Source organism: Lactuca virosa, chromosome 8, assembly GCF_052849685.1.
Source record: "Lactuca virosa cultivar CGN04683 chromosome 8, Lactuca_virosa_CGN04683_v6, whole genome shotgun sequence".
In the NCBI taxonomy this organism is placed as follows: Eukaryota; Viridiplantae; Streptophyta; class Magnoliopsida; order Asterales; family Asteraceae; genus Lactuca; species Lactuca virosa.
The window spans coordinates 200,658,492-200,673,827 of record NC_136433.1 but is presented as its reverse complement, the minus strand read 5'-3'; the positions used below and the strand labels follow the sequence as shown (position 1 = coordinate 200,673,827).

The 15,336-nt window shown below is 33.8% G+C and overlaps 1 protein-coding gene across 3 annotated transcripts; it reads left to right on the top strand.

Moving 5' to 3' along the window:
• Nucleotides 1–5,444: 5,444 nt before the first annotated feature.
• Nucleotides 5,445–11,536, top strand: LOC145133665 (protein phosphatase 2C and cyclic nucleotide-binding/kinase domain-containing protein). Of its 3 annotated transcripts, none has more exons than XM_079068602.1 (16): nt 5,445–5,576; nt 6,063–7,268; nt 7,382–7,513; nt 7,611–7,844; nt 8,029–8,154; nt 8,243–8,305; nt 8,403–8,485; nt 8,621–8,852; nt 8,943–9,238; nt 9,342–9,429; nt 9,526–9,592; nt 9,782–10,059; nt 10,139–10,204; nt 10,310–10,431; nt 10,521–10,677; nt 11,047–11,536. In XM_079068602.1, exons 2-16 carry the CDS (start codon nt 6,252–6,254, stop codon nt 11,296–11,298), a joined length of 3,213 nt encoding a protein of 1,070 aa, XP_078924728.1. In that variant the 5' UTR covers nt 5,445–5,576; nt 6,063–6,251; the 3' UTR covers nt 11,299–11,536. The 3 variants fall into 3 exon arrangements, 2 of the variants coding, with proteins under 2 accessions (XP_078924728.1, XP_078924729.1); XM_079068603.1 differs by lacking the exon at nt 5,445–5,576 and adding an exon at nt 5,607–5,624; XR_013718674.1 differs by lacking the exon at nt 11,047–11,536 and having other exon boundaries at nt 10,324–10,431; nt 10,521–10,659.
• Nucleotides 11,537–15,336: the final 3,800 nt, after the last annotated feature.

Here is a 15,336-nt window from a genome sequence, read left to right as displayed (position 1 = left end):
TCCGCTAGATGACTAGATCAACAACAACATCGAGGCCTCTCATCTGTTTATCACACATCAACTATCTACCCATGTTCTACCCAACATATTAGTAGATAAAAATATATATTTTTATGCATAGTTTTAAAACCTGTAAAGCATGTTCATTTAATATATATTCCACATAACAGATAAGGCACACACATATAACACATATTTCATAGATAATATATCATATATATGAGATAGAAGAAAGTGAATATACATTCACACATATAACAACCAAATATACACATCACATATATTTTATAATAAATACTTCATAATATGCGTTAGAAGAAAGTAACTACACACTCACTTGTTCAGAAGATAACCGGACAGTACTACGACTTGTAGAAGTAGTATTCCTCGGTAGACCTGGAAGATCTTCACAAAAACCGAGCTTCTCGCGAGCAGAGCTTCGGCTCGAGAGTTGCACTTCTCGGGATCTTCGGGGCTTCAAAACTTGCTTCGGGGCTCGGGAATAATATCGGGGCTTCGGGATAATATTGGCACGCAAACCAAGGCAAAATTTAGAGAGAAAGAATGAATATTGGTAAGGAAAATGGCTGAACTTCGGTTTCTATTTATAGGGGCTGGAAACCCCGATTACGCTGGGCGTAACTTCAAGTACGCTGGGCGTACTCAGTACGCTGGGCGTAATCTCAAAGTACGCTGGGCGTACACGGCGTCACTGCATACGTCACCTAACAGTACTCGATTAGTTGTCAGCTCCTTTTCCTTTTCTCCGGTGTAAAGGAGATTCGTCCGGTCGAACGAATAATAAATAAATAGATAATTAAAAATAAATATTAATTATTTTAAAAACTTTGGAAATTCATATCTTTTTCATATGAACTCCGTTTTCGATGTTCTTTATATCCACGCGTAGGCGGGAACGTAATCTACAACTTTCGTTTAGACTCCGTCGGCTAATTTTGAATTTATTTTAACAGTTATATTTTTAACAGGGCCGGGACAGGATTAGTCCGTTAAAAATTCATAACTTCTTCATCCGACGTCCGTTTTCGTCTGTCTTTTTACCGTTGCATTACTATTAACGAGATCTTCAATTCTCGTTTAGGTTGTGTCGGCTAAAAACCGCTCGATCTCAAATCGAGTATTTGGGCTGTATACCGCTAAGTTGAAACTTAGAAAAATCATAACTTCTTCATATGAAGTCAGATTTGGGCATTCTTTTTATGCACACTTTCAGTTTAACGAACTCTACGACTTTCGTTTAGATCGCTAAGGCTAAAACTCGCTTTATCGTAAATTCATTATTTACGCTTCCCGGTATCGTGTCGGTTCCGTCGTGAAACTTCGTCGGGTCATAACTTCTTCGTTATAACTCGGATTTTGGCATTCTTTATATATTCGGAAACCTTGTCACGACCACTACCACATCCTTCATAGATATCGGGTTTATCTAACATTTCATTTTGACGCTTATTTTTATTCTTTATTAATTATACATTTATAATTAAATAATAAGCACATAAATTCACATAATTCACAAAATACTCAAATATTTCATTTTTATTACATCAAAAGAGTTACAATAGTTGACCTAGACTATTACATCGTCTAAAAATGCTTAGCCCCGAAACCCGGGCGTTACACTTAGTCTCAGAAGTGTTTGGTGGATAAGTCAGTAGTGGTACTAATTGAGGATATTCAAGTTGAAGAGCGACTCAATTATGTCAAGAGACCGATATCCATCCTAGAATGGGAGACAAAGACTCCGAGAAACAAAAAGATTGGGTTAGTCAAAGTTCAGTGGCAGCTTCATAAATTTTTCCGAGTATACATAGAAACCGAAAGCATAGAAGTGAGTACACTATCCATAATTGTTTGTTAATAGTGACTTCAAGGATGAAGTCTGATTTAAGCGGGGGGAGAGTTGTAACACCCCGTTTTTTGGTATTTTATTTTTAAAATGTAATGGGTAACAAAATAATCTAAATATATTATTATAATTAATAGGAAGTGGGTATTAAAAGGTTTTGTAATTATTTTTCAAATGAGGAGCTGATTTTCCATGTATCAAACATAATGTCCAAATAAATGATACTAGCAGAGATCTCCTTAGAAACTGAGTTTAAAATCCATGAAATAACTACATTGTTATTTCGAGTCCAAGATTTAAATCGAACCAAATCATTAGGGCTTGGTTGAGTCAAATTTCCGTCAACAAACTCCAGCTTGTTCTTTACAGATAAAGCAATAACCATTGATCTGCTCCAAGAAGCATAATTATCGCATGTGAGTATCTGTGAAACCGATACTAAGCCAGGACCAAAATAATGCAAGAAGTATGGATCATGGTTTGAATTTGTGTCACCAGATGCATTATTTGTGTTAGATCCATAAGAATTCGACATTTCACATATCCAATTTGAGAAGAATTAGAAGAAATAGAACAATCTGATGACTTAAATTAAAATCAAGAAAATATTGAAGAGAAATCAAAATATTAATTTCACTTGAACGAAGAACAGATCGCGATTGAAGAGATATCGAAAATTCAATTTCACTTGAATAAAGAACAAATCCCAATAAACGAAGCTTAAATGAAGATCAAAAGTACTATGCGCGCGAAACATAAGAGAAAGCGCACTCTGATACCATATTGCGGATAATAAAATGAAACAAAAGAAAAATTAAGAACGACTGAATTAAACTTATCACTGAATGAGGAACTTATTACAAGATTACATACAAGGATTATCGTGCACCATATTAACTAAACTGAGCTATTAAAATGTACCACTAAACTAAGTTGCAACAAACATAATAGTTAATAACAACCAAGAATAAATAGTAAGCTAATTAAATCACATGTTTAAACAAATTGTGTATGTATTTATAACTAGGCTTGAACCATTTATTTTTCAAGTGATGACAATAGACTATTTATGAGATATTGATCAAGTTCCTAATAGAGTAAGAGTAGTAGATTAAGTGAAACATGTCGTGACTTGAGCCTATGAGTGTTTACTATTCGGATAAAACCGAATTGTGCAATTAGATAATTTTGATCGTATTATTTTGTTCAGATATTCAAATTTTTGGATAACTTTTCAGCAAAACTGAATTATTATCTTGAATTTCGGATTGGTTACAATTTATAAAATTAAAATCGAATAGTCCAAAAAATCCGAATAAGAGTTTATTATTTATTTTATTTATATGGATTTTTTTTTCATATACAACATTTAGTTATTTATTAATTTATTAAATTGTATTTTTAAACAGATTAGAAACAATTATCATATAAAATATCTTAATGTACTTCTCAAAGTTTTTTTTTTAATCTATAATATATTAAATGATTATACGTTCTTTGAACAGTTGTTCATAAGTTTTAATTTCCAAACAAACAATTTGTTTTTGTTTAGAGTGGATTAACATTAATGTTATATAATTTTTTAAATGTCCGCCTCTTGTAAAACCGATCCAACCGAATTGAAATTTTGTTGGTTCAGATTGAATTTGAATTTAATTTGGACTATTTGGATTCACGTTTTGAAAACTGAAATCAAATTTGATTCACTTGATTGGATCAGATCAAACCGATACATCCAAACAGACACCTCTACTTATATTGTGACGAGGATTAAGATCATAATGCAAGAAGTTGACTACTTAAGAGTCGATTAGAAAACAAATGATGCATAGGAGTACTCCTAATTAACATGAAAGAGAAATTGAGATGTAAGATGTAAGTTATTTCCATAATATTAAGGTGCTTGAGTTGTTTTATCTTGACTTGTTTTGACTAAAACTATTATTAAAAACAAGCTTGTATTTTGTACATCCCGACCAAAACATTAATAACAACAACGAATTCAAATGTTATAAAATATAACTATTTATAAGTTCATGAATGTGAGCAATAAATGGTTTGATGTCAATTATTTTCAAAGAGATCGGAATGTTTGGCTTGGGTATGTGCCAACCCACTCATGGATTGCTTTATTATGGATAAAATTGAAAGGGAACACGAGACAGTGTCACACACCAAAAGCCAAACTGTATCATGTTATTGATGTAACCAAACATTCTCTAATTGCGAATCTTTAATACACACTTTCAACTCTAAATTAGTATGATTCCATGATATCCGGTTCAACATATAGTTTAATGAACATAAAATATCATAAAAAAGAATTATCAATCAAAAGCAAAGTTTTAAATATTATAAAAGTTTTAAATATTATATAAAGATAATTGACGATAAAAAGTAGAAATTTGTATTATTAGTTACTAAAAACAACATTAAATAAATATGACAAGTACGAAAAATATATTATAAGTTATAAATATAAATATTGCATCTTGAATGTCAAGACATTTTAACTTTTTTTTTTTCCTTTTGTTTTTTGCTTTAACGGGTCCAATTAAATACTGGATAAGTTTATTTGTATACTTGTATTCTCTTGCAAATTTCATGCTAAAGTATGTCAATTTTGTCAAAGCTTTTCTTAAATGAATATAATAAAATTTCCAGCGTTTTAATCAATACATTAAACCGACATCATAAATTTGGTGACATACATGTATGACGTGAGACTTGGTTAATACGGTTTTTATTTTTGTAAATACTATATGTGTACCTCATGTTTGATTTTTTTTTGTGAATAAGACACATATGATAATTACTAGTTGTAAATTTAGAGGAAAATATTATTATTATATTTATATATACTAATTTGAAAGTGAAAAATTGAAAATAAACAGTAAAATGTGTGGGTTTTATAGTTTGACACTTTTGACTACAAGTATACTTTGATCTTTATATCTTCGTATATTGACATGTTTCGTATTTTTTGAGTTTCACATTTTCATCACAGGACTTTCATATATCGACAGTTTTAGTAGTTTTAGTCCTTAGCCTTTTGGATTTCTGGCCACAAAACTTTCGTGTGTATATATATATATATATATATATATATATATATATATATATATATATATATATATATATATATATATATATATAGATTTGCTCCCTAAACTTTCGTAATTACGCAAGTGCCGTCCCCTCAAAATGATTATCTATTTTCAATTATACATCTTTTTAAGTAAAATATAAATAAACAAAACACACTATTTATATCATAATTAAAAGTCATTGATTCACTCGTCGTTTTTTTATATATTTCGTACTCGATCAAATTTAAAGTTGAATCTGACCCGGTCATATTTAATTAAAAATTTTTCATTAAACAAAATAAAATATAATAAATTTTCTATATTAAAAAAACAAAAGATTGGATTCTTTTAAAACCACTCGAATATGTATATAGATTGATATCGGTATCGATTGATTTGGGGGTAAAGAGAAGTTGATTTAAAGATGATTAGTGTAATCAGTAGGATGGCGGCGCGTGGTGATAAGAAGCGCGTAGACCCCAGTGTCTACTTGCTATACTCATCAACTAAAAAGCTGAGAACCTTGTCGCTCCACACACACATGCATCGATCCTTCATTCATCTCCATTCTCTCTGCTCTTCTCTCCCTTTTTTTCCTGATCAAAACCAGCTGTAACGAGGTGAGATAATTGTCAGTTTCTGCCTTCTTTTTTATCTTCAATTTCAAGGTACAATACAAGCAACTGTGTGTGTTACAACCATCCATATCCATTCACTAACTCTGTGTGTGTGTGTGTGTGTGTGCCATTTTCCAACAGGCTTTTCCTTACTCATAGATCATGACCGTATCTATCAACATTTTAGGTTTTATGTTTAGTGGGTTTTTGTTTTCACAGCCTAAATTTTGCAATTACCCGTTTATTAGTAGATAAGGTTTTTGGGTTTGGGTTAGTGGTTATTACTTTTTGTTAGATTGATTGGAGAAGAATTTTGTTTAAGGTCTTGAATGTTTGTTGTTTAGTTGGAGGAATTATTTGGGGATTCAGTGTATGCTTTTACTTAGATACGTGATGGTTTTTGATTCTTGGATTTAGATAGAGATTACGCCAGGAGATAAGGTATCTGTTGGATTCTAATCGGTTGTTTCTTTGACATTTCTGTTTTAGTTTTCGAAGACTTGAGAGAAATATCCACAAGTCCACAAGTTGAAGTAAAGAATCGCGCAAGCTCTAATTGGAAAGTTAGGCAAAGTGCTTCTTGATTTCGTTTCTATATACGGAGTCTATAAACCTCTTGATCATGAGTTTTAATCCAACTGTTGAACAAGGATCAATGGTGCATTCTCGTATCCAGTAATGGGTTGTGCTTTTTCAGTAGACTGTAACTGTATCGGTGATATCTGTTTACCTAGAGATCCTAAAGTGAAAGAAACCGATAATGTGGGTACATCTGAAATCGCCGTGTTTTCACCCAAATCTTCATACAAAGAAGACGATGGAGACACAAATCAGAATCCCGAAGCAGGTATAACAAGGTTACGAAGGGTTTCAGCTCAATTTCTACCACCAGATGGGTCTAGAATCGTCGTCATTCCAACAGGAAATTACAGGTTACAGTATTCGTATCTATCTCAAAGAGGCTACTACCCCGACGCCCTCGATAAAGCCAATCAAGATAGTTTTTGCATTCACACGCCATTTGGAACAAACCCTAACGATCATTTCTTTGGGGTTTTTGATGGACATGGTGAATATGGAACTCAATGCTCTCAATTCGTGAAGCAAAAGCTATGTGAAAATCTACTCAGAAACAGCCGATTTCATGTGGACCCTGTTGAAGCCTGTCATGCTGCTTTTTTAACAACAAATTCTCAATTACACGCAGACAACAATGTAGATGACAGCATGAGTGGGACAACAGCCATAACTGTTTTAGTTCGTGGGAAGACACTTTATGTTGCTAATTCAGGTGATTCAAGAGCTATTATAGCTGAAAAAAGAGGGACAGAAATAGTGGCAGTTGATTTGTCAATAGATCAAACTCCATTTAGAGAAGATGAGCTTGAAAGGGTTAGATTATGTGGGGCAAGAGTTCTAACATTGGATCAGATTGAAGGTTTAAAGAATCCAGATGTGCAATGTTGGGACACTGAAGAAGGTGATGATGGTGATCCTCCTCGGTTGTGGGTCCCAAATGGGATGTACCCTGGAACAGCTTTTACAAGAAGCATTGGTGATTCAATTGCTGAGACAATTGGTGTTGTAGCAAATCCAGAAATTGTTGCATTGGATCTTACTCCAGATCATCTTTTCTTTGTGATTGCTAGTGATGGAGTGTTTGAATTTCTCTCTAGTCAAGCTGTGGTTGACATGGTAAGGTATCTTATTTTATCCAAAAGAAACATGAAATATCCAGAATCAATCTTCAAGTTCATCAATATCCTATTCAAAATCATAAAATTCTAATACCCTTTTTATAAAAATAGGTATCAAGCTTTACAGATCCACGTGATGCATGTGCTGCAATTGTAGCAGAATCTTATAGACTTTGGTTGCAATTCGAGACTCGAACAGATGATATAACTGTTATAGTTGTGCAAATAAGTGGATTAACAGGGGTAAGTAGTTGTTGAACTTGAATTACTTTTTTTTATATAAATAATTTTCGGGTGTTGAGTTATATTTGTTATTTGAATTTTTATATTTTTATGACAGGTTACAGTAGGTCAAGCAGGCATTTCAAGCAGTGCTTTAAGGCCTCCAATACCTCAAATTGTAGAGTTATCAGGATCAGAATCTCCTTCTACAACAATGAACTGGAATGCTAAAAATCAGAGAGTAAGGACTGATATATCAAGGACACGTTTGAGGGCAATTGAAAGTTCTTTGGAGAATGGACAGTTGTGGGTCCCACCATCTCCTGGACATAGAAAAACTTGGGAAGAAGAAGTAAACTTTTTTACTTTCCTCATTTGTTAATTTTCACATCATGCCAAATTACTGTTGAAACATGATATAAGAGGTGTTGAAACATGGTTAAATTTGGAACAATGTATGAAACTTCTATGGTTTTTTAGGTTTTGATTAGATTTGTTTTTTTGTTGATAACTGATTTTTGTTGATTTACAAACAGGCACACATTGAAAGGGCTTTGCATGATCATTTTCTTTTTAGAAAACTTACGGATTCACAGTGTCATGTTTTGTTGGATTGTATGCAAAGAGTTGAAGTTCAAGCAGGAGATACTGTGGTCAAACAGGTAATTTTTTATTTGAATCATATTTATGTTTTCAATTTTGATATTAGAAAATCAAGTCTAATTGATTGGTGTTATATTTATTATGAAGGGTGGAGAGGGTGATTGTTTCTATGTGGTTGGAAGTGGTGAATTTGAGGTCTTTGCAACACAGGTGATGTGATGCCTTCTTTAAATATAAAAAATATTTATAATCATCAATTTTTTTACATGTTTTGATTTAAAAAAAAAAAGATACAATTTTTCAACAGGAAGAAACAACAGGAGCAGTTCCTAGGGTTTTACAACGGTATACAGCTGATAAATTATCTTCATTCGGTGAGCTGGCACTAATGTGAGACATCTTTTACTTTATTTAATGTTTTTTTTAATAAAATCAAAACTTCCATTAAATTAGTTTTTGTTATGTTCCAAAATAACTATTTTTTTATTATAATTCTATTCCTTTTGTGATTCCATTCCACTAAAGGTACAATAAGCCTCTTCAAGCTTCAGTACGTGCAGTGACTAATGGAACTCTGTGGGCCCTACGAAGAGAAGATTTTAGAGGAATTCTCACATCAGAGTTTTCAAATTTATCATCATTGAAATTACTCAGATCTGTTGACCTTCTCTCAAGGTTGACCATTTTACAACTCAGTCTCATTGCTGATGCTCTTTCTGAAGTTTCCTTCTCCAATGGACAAACAATAGTTGATAAGGTAAAACTAAACTTTACCAATTATCAAAAAATAAAAAATACCCATTTTTCAACACTCATTAATATTATATATAAGTATGTCTATTTGTAGGGCAATGGTGTTTCAGGGTTATATATGATACAAAAGGGAAAAGTGAGGATCACGTTTGACTCATATATCAGAAGTCAAAATGCAACCAGTTTGATGTCTGATGACATGGAAAGTGGTTCAGAGCTTTCAATGGAGAAGAGTGAGGGGGGGTATTTTGGGGAATGGACACTTCTTGGTGAATGCATTGATTCTTTACATATTGTTGCTTTAGGTGATGTAGTTTGTGCAGTTTTAACAAAGGAAAAGTTTGAGTTAGTTGTTGGGCCTGTGTCACAAGCCTTACAAGATGGATACAGGTAAGAAATCCCACATTTACACATTTTCCACATATACCCTTTTCCCATAATAACCACAAAAAGGTACTTCAAGTGTCTAATTCTTCATTAATCAATTGCTCAGGTCAAGAGAAACTTCTAGTGATTTTCCACGTGAGATAAACAAAAGTATTAATCCGAGTTTGTTCTCAAATGTTCAGCTTTCTGATTTGGTATGAAAACTGCATCATAATTTTTTTTTTTTTTTTTTTTTTTATGTTTATTCTTGAAATCAAGATAATAAATTAATATATCCAGTTTTTATTTAGGAATGGAAAACATGTTTATATTCCACAGACTGTTGTGAAATTGGGCTTGTTCAACAAAAGGATTCAGGTTAGTGCTTCAATCATCTCTCCCTTTTAAAGAAAACATTAAAGTTGACTTTTGAGGTCAAACAAAAGATTTCTAACCAATACCCACTATGTAAAATTTTATAAAATGGGTGAAATGAATATGATTGTAGCATAATTTCAAAATCTTGGTGATTTACAATTTATGAATGTTTTGTTTGTATCCAATCAGAGCATTTGTTTAGCTTAAAAAGATTTTCGAAACAGAAGATCAAGAAACTTGGGAAGGAAGAACAGGTTTTAAAGGAGAAAAAATTAATAAAAAATGCGAAAGCATTGCCAGGTGTCCCACAAGTTTTATGCACATGTGCTGATCAAACTCATGTAGGCATACTTTTGAACACTCTCATTTCATGTCCAATTAATTCCATACTTCACTCTCCACTTGATGAATCATCTGCTCGATTCTGTGCTGCTTCTGTTGTTATAGCATTGGAAGAATTACACAAGGTTAGTCTTTCAAATTTCCAATTATTAAATGTTTTTTTGTTTTTTTAATAAAAATTTGTATTTAATTTGGTTTGTTCAGGCTGGCATTCTTTACAGAGGTGTGTCACCTGAAGTTTTAATGTTTGCTCAAACAGGACATGTACAGGTGTGTTTAACTGTTTATGGTTTAAATGCAATAACTACAGAAATAGTTAAAGTAGCTTAAATCATATTAATAATAATAATCACACGTGTGTTTTATTTTATATAGTTAGTTGATTTCAGATTTGGGAAGAAATTAGACAGTGAGAGAACATTTACAATATGTGGAATGGTTGACTCTTTAGCTCCAGAAATTGTTCAAGGAAAAGGCCATGGTTTTGCTGCTGATTGGTAAAAAAAAAAAAATTAAACCTTTATTTCTTCTATCCCTGTGTAATGTGGACCCCACAAAATAAAAAATGTTAAATGATTATATGCAGGTGGGGTTTGGGGGTGTTGATATACTTCATGTTACAAGGGGAAATGCCATTTGGTTCATGGAGAGAAAATGAACTTGATACTTTTGCAAAGATTGCTAAAGGACAATTCACTCTTCCTGAAACATTTAGCCCTGAAGGTGTTGATCTCATCACAAAGGTATGAGATTTGACCATGATTTTGACCTCAAAAGTCAAACTTTTGATACTACTTGGTCACAAACTGATATGGGTTCTCTAAAGATTTTGAGATTAAGAACAACTTTGACCTTAAAAGTCAGAATTGTTTCTTCCCCTAGATTTTCAAGATCTCACAACTAATTCTCACCCAATATTTGGATTTTTGGTCATAAACTGTTAAGGGGTTGTTTAAGTTTTTCAAGATTTCACAATTTTCACTAAAGGTTTGGATTTTTAGTCATAAACTGTTAAGGGGTACTTCAAGATTTTCAAGAAATTGGTTTTTGGATATTATTAACAAAAACAAGTCCCACTTTTTGTAACAATTTGATTCTTTTTGAACCTGAAGTTGCTGGAAGTAGATGAAAACGAAAGACTTGGAAGCAAAGGTGCAGATGGTATCAAAAGTCATAAATGGTTTAAGGGTGTGAATTGGAAAAGCATAAAGGATGGCACCTGCACTGCACCACAGGAGATCATCTCCCGTATAGATCAATATCTTGAAAATCGTCCCACAGATAATCTATCTGTATCTGTATCTATTTTGCCAAATGAAGACATGGATGAACTCAACACACCAGAATGGCTCCATGATTGGTAGAGCTCATGTGTGTTTTGTTCCAAGATCATCTATCTTGTTGTGTTGGTATAAATCTTGCATGAAAACTTATATAAGCATTAAGCAGACACTATCTATATATACAGAGAGGTGTATTGGTTTTTATTCTTTTTTCAACTTGTGTAAATAGGGCATATGTGTGTAAGCATCGGAGTTTTGCTTTTGAATCATCTTTTGTTCCTCAAAACTTGAAATGAATGTATTATATGGATTTTGTTCATCTTTTTGGAAGTTTATTTTATCCAACTTGTTCTGTAGTCCCTTTCTAAATGGATTTTTAGACTACAAGTGGTGGAAAAACCTAGATGGAGTTTGACTTTGACTTGATCAAAGTTGGTTTGTAAGGAACAAAACAAGATCATTTCGCTCCATTTTTAGTCAAATAGAGAAGGATATTCGATTAGTAATGAAAAAAGGGGTGGAGGGGATCCGTATATGTGACTAAGGTTATGTTTGGTGTGTATAAGCTAGCTTAATTCTTTCTATTACATAGGAATAGAAAGAATATGATTTAAATGCGAAAACCAATTTATCTACCAACATTGAATTTCTTATTCCTGTTTTCTATCTAGATATAAGAATATCTAGATATAAGAATAATCTATCAATCAACGAATTCTTTCATATTGTGACCCTAAAAAAGAACATCATTACAAAATCGCCAAAGAAGTAACCACATGATCACATTGATAGCTTCCAAAACAATTATTTTCGTTTGAGAAAGGCGTAACATCAATCCAGAGCACCACATCTTGCATATCAATAAAATCCGGCATGACCAACTTGCACCATCTACCAATAATTCATTAAAGATCTGCAGCTACTTGCCAAAAAATGAAAATACGTCACATATAACTATATAGGTCGCAAATATCACAAACAATGGACAACATATCCATGCGTTTTGCATCTAAATTGACACGAGTAGCAATCATGTTTAAACGAACATGCCAGTAAAAGAGTAAAAGATTAGCAGGGAACCAAAAGGCGCTATGGTGATTAGGGCGATCACGACGATATAATCCATCTTCTCCGACGGGGACAAACGTCGGTTGGGTTCCTTCTCTCGTTTTACTCGTTTCTTGTCTAGTAAGTCTGTTTCATGCCATCGATCACATCTAGGGTTGGATTTAAACATCCACCTACAAATGAAACCTTAACAGAAAGAAATAAAAATCAAACATAATGTTTACGTGACTAATTTTCCTTCCCACTTTACTGAACGTGAATTGTAGAAGACTTGTGAAAGATATGAGACTATGCTGGATGTTTTTATTGTTAAAAGATTGTCAAAGATAGGACAACCATTTGCTTTTGTTGAGTACTCAAAAACCGTGAATATCGACATTTTACTGTCAAAGCTTTGCACCATATGGATTGAAAAACTTAAGTTGTTTGCTAACATTGCTCGTTTTCAAAGGGGGTGATTAGGGGGTTAATGTCAATTTGATCAAATATCCTACGGTAAACTCGAACTATCATTCATTGGGTCAATCAAACTCAAAATCTTATGCTTCGATTTTACGTAATCTTATGCTTCGATTTTACATGGAAATAATGAAGATAAACCTGCAATGGTTGTTGATGATGATTGTTTAGTGTTTAAAAAAGATTCTATTACGCTTATTGGAGAGGTTAAGGAGTTTCAACCCCTTACAAACTAATGTGTCATTTGCATTAATGTAACATCCTAAAAATTTCATTTTTAATTCATTCCAAAACATCAAATATTCATATCAAACCAACCAAAAGTATGTCATAGTAAATAATCATCAGAGTACAAAATTCGATAATCACAAGATGTGGAAAACATGGGCGGATGAGGTGCGATCATGCCAGACCCTTCCCTTTCAAGCTGGAAGTATCTGAAATCATAAACATAAACTGTAAACACAACGCTTAGTGAGTTTTCTCAAAATACCCCATACCATACATACATAACAGTAAAAAAACACAACGGGGTCTATTTCACCCCCTTCGGTCTCTTTCATCCGGTACTGGGTCTATTTCACCCCCTTCGACCCACGGGTATAGTGAAGGAACTCACCTCAGCCTGAAGATAGAGAATTCACACTCCTGGGCTATTACTACTAAGGCTCCTCACGCTGAACATTTCAATTAACCTTAATCAATACTCAGGGTAATAACCCTTGAATGGTTCAGATTACCCTCTTACATGCCAAGGGGTAAAAGACCATTTTACCCCTTCCTCTAATGGGCCCATCAATCCATGGCCCAAGTCCAAAGGTCCTAAGGCCCAAAACCTCCAAAATGGTCCCAGGTGAATACGCTCAGCGTACCACCTACGTACGCTCGATGTACTGCTTCGTAGCGAGGAAGATCGGGGCTTTAGCCGCGTACGCTCGGCGTACGCCCCATCCAACCAAGACTTCATTAAGTACTTAATGCTTCAAGTCTAACGTCCATCTTTCAGATCTAGCTCTTGAGGGACGTCTTAAATAATAAAGTTACCATCTTGATACCTTTGCATGGCTCAAGGATACTCAACCCATAGATTTATCATTCTACTTCCATCAAATGATCACCAAGGTTGTAAAAATCGCTCGACGGTAGCTTGGCGGTCGACTAGAGTCAAGCGATTAATCGGTTTGGCGGAGATTAATCGGGGACCATAAATTACTAATAAAATTATTTTAAAACTTAATATATCTTAAGAAAAAATAGTATTGGAAAATTTTAAAATTTTAAAATTTGAAATTTTGAAATATTTGGTATAATATTTGAAAATTTGAATATTTAAAAATTTAAAATTTTGAAGTTTTGTAAATTTGGTGTAATATTTGAAATTTCGAAATTTTGAATTTTTTAAAATCTTCCCGCCAAGGACCGCCGAGGACCGTCGAGCCCGAGTTTGACCGATATTGACCAATTTCCGCCAAGCACCCCTAATCGTAATCAGTTGCAGACCGCCTAGCGCCTAGGCGCTGCCTAGGCGGCCACCTAGGCCGATATTTACAACACTGATGATCACTAACTCATGCATGGTTGATCTACAAACATCAAGATGCAAACTTTATGGACTAAGAAACTCAGAAACATCAAAAGAAACATATCATAACTTCTGGAGTAACATTTACTCACAAGAACTCATTCATGGGACCAAAATATGCTAAAATCTCAACTAATTATAGATCTAGACATAGGATAAGCAAGGTCAAGACTTTATACCTCCAATAACCTGAAAAGAGTGAATAAACCCTGGATCTACAAGCTTCAACTTGTTCAATGCTCCTCTACAAGGCTTCTTCTTCTTCAATATGCACTACACACACACACACACCAAAACACACACAAGGGTCAACCTCTTGAGAAATGGGTTAGGGTTTCGAGATAATGCTCAAAATGGGAAATGGAGGCTGATAAGGAGAGAGCATTGGGACATAAGGTGTTTAAATAGGGTGCATACACTACAAATTAGGGTTTACCTATGGCTGACGTACTCCCAGGGTACCAGGGTACCAGGGGGCTAACCCTGTGTCCAAGGCTCTTTGAGGTACGCCCAACGTACCTCACTTACGCCCAACGTACTTGGTCTCTATGCAACATGAATAAACACTTAATGAATAAGGAATTTACCTGAAAAACCAGGCGTTACAATTAATGAAGGGTTTGAAGAGATAAAGTTTGATTACTTGCGTGGGAGATGGGTGTCTATGGAATTTGTTTCCATCCATGCTAAGGAGATTTTCTCCAAGATGTAGGAGTGTATTCGTGGTTTTCTAATCTTATTGCATGGTGTGATGACTTTTTTTTTAAAGAAAGAGTTATTTGGATTGATGTTGAAGGGGTACCAACTATGGCATGCACTTTTAAAACATTCTCCAAGATAGCAAAAAAATGGGGATATGTTCTTTATATGGATAGCCCGAATAACAACAACTTCTATAGTAAGCGTTTATGCATTACTACACGTGAACAATCCTTGATCATGGAATCTTTCAAGATTTCTATTCGAGGTTAAGTTCATGGTTAGAGGTAAAAAGATAACGGAATGGTCTC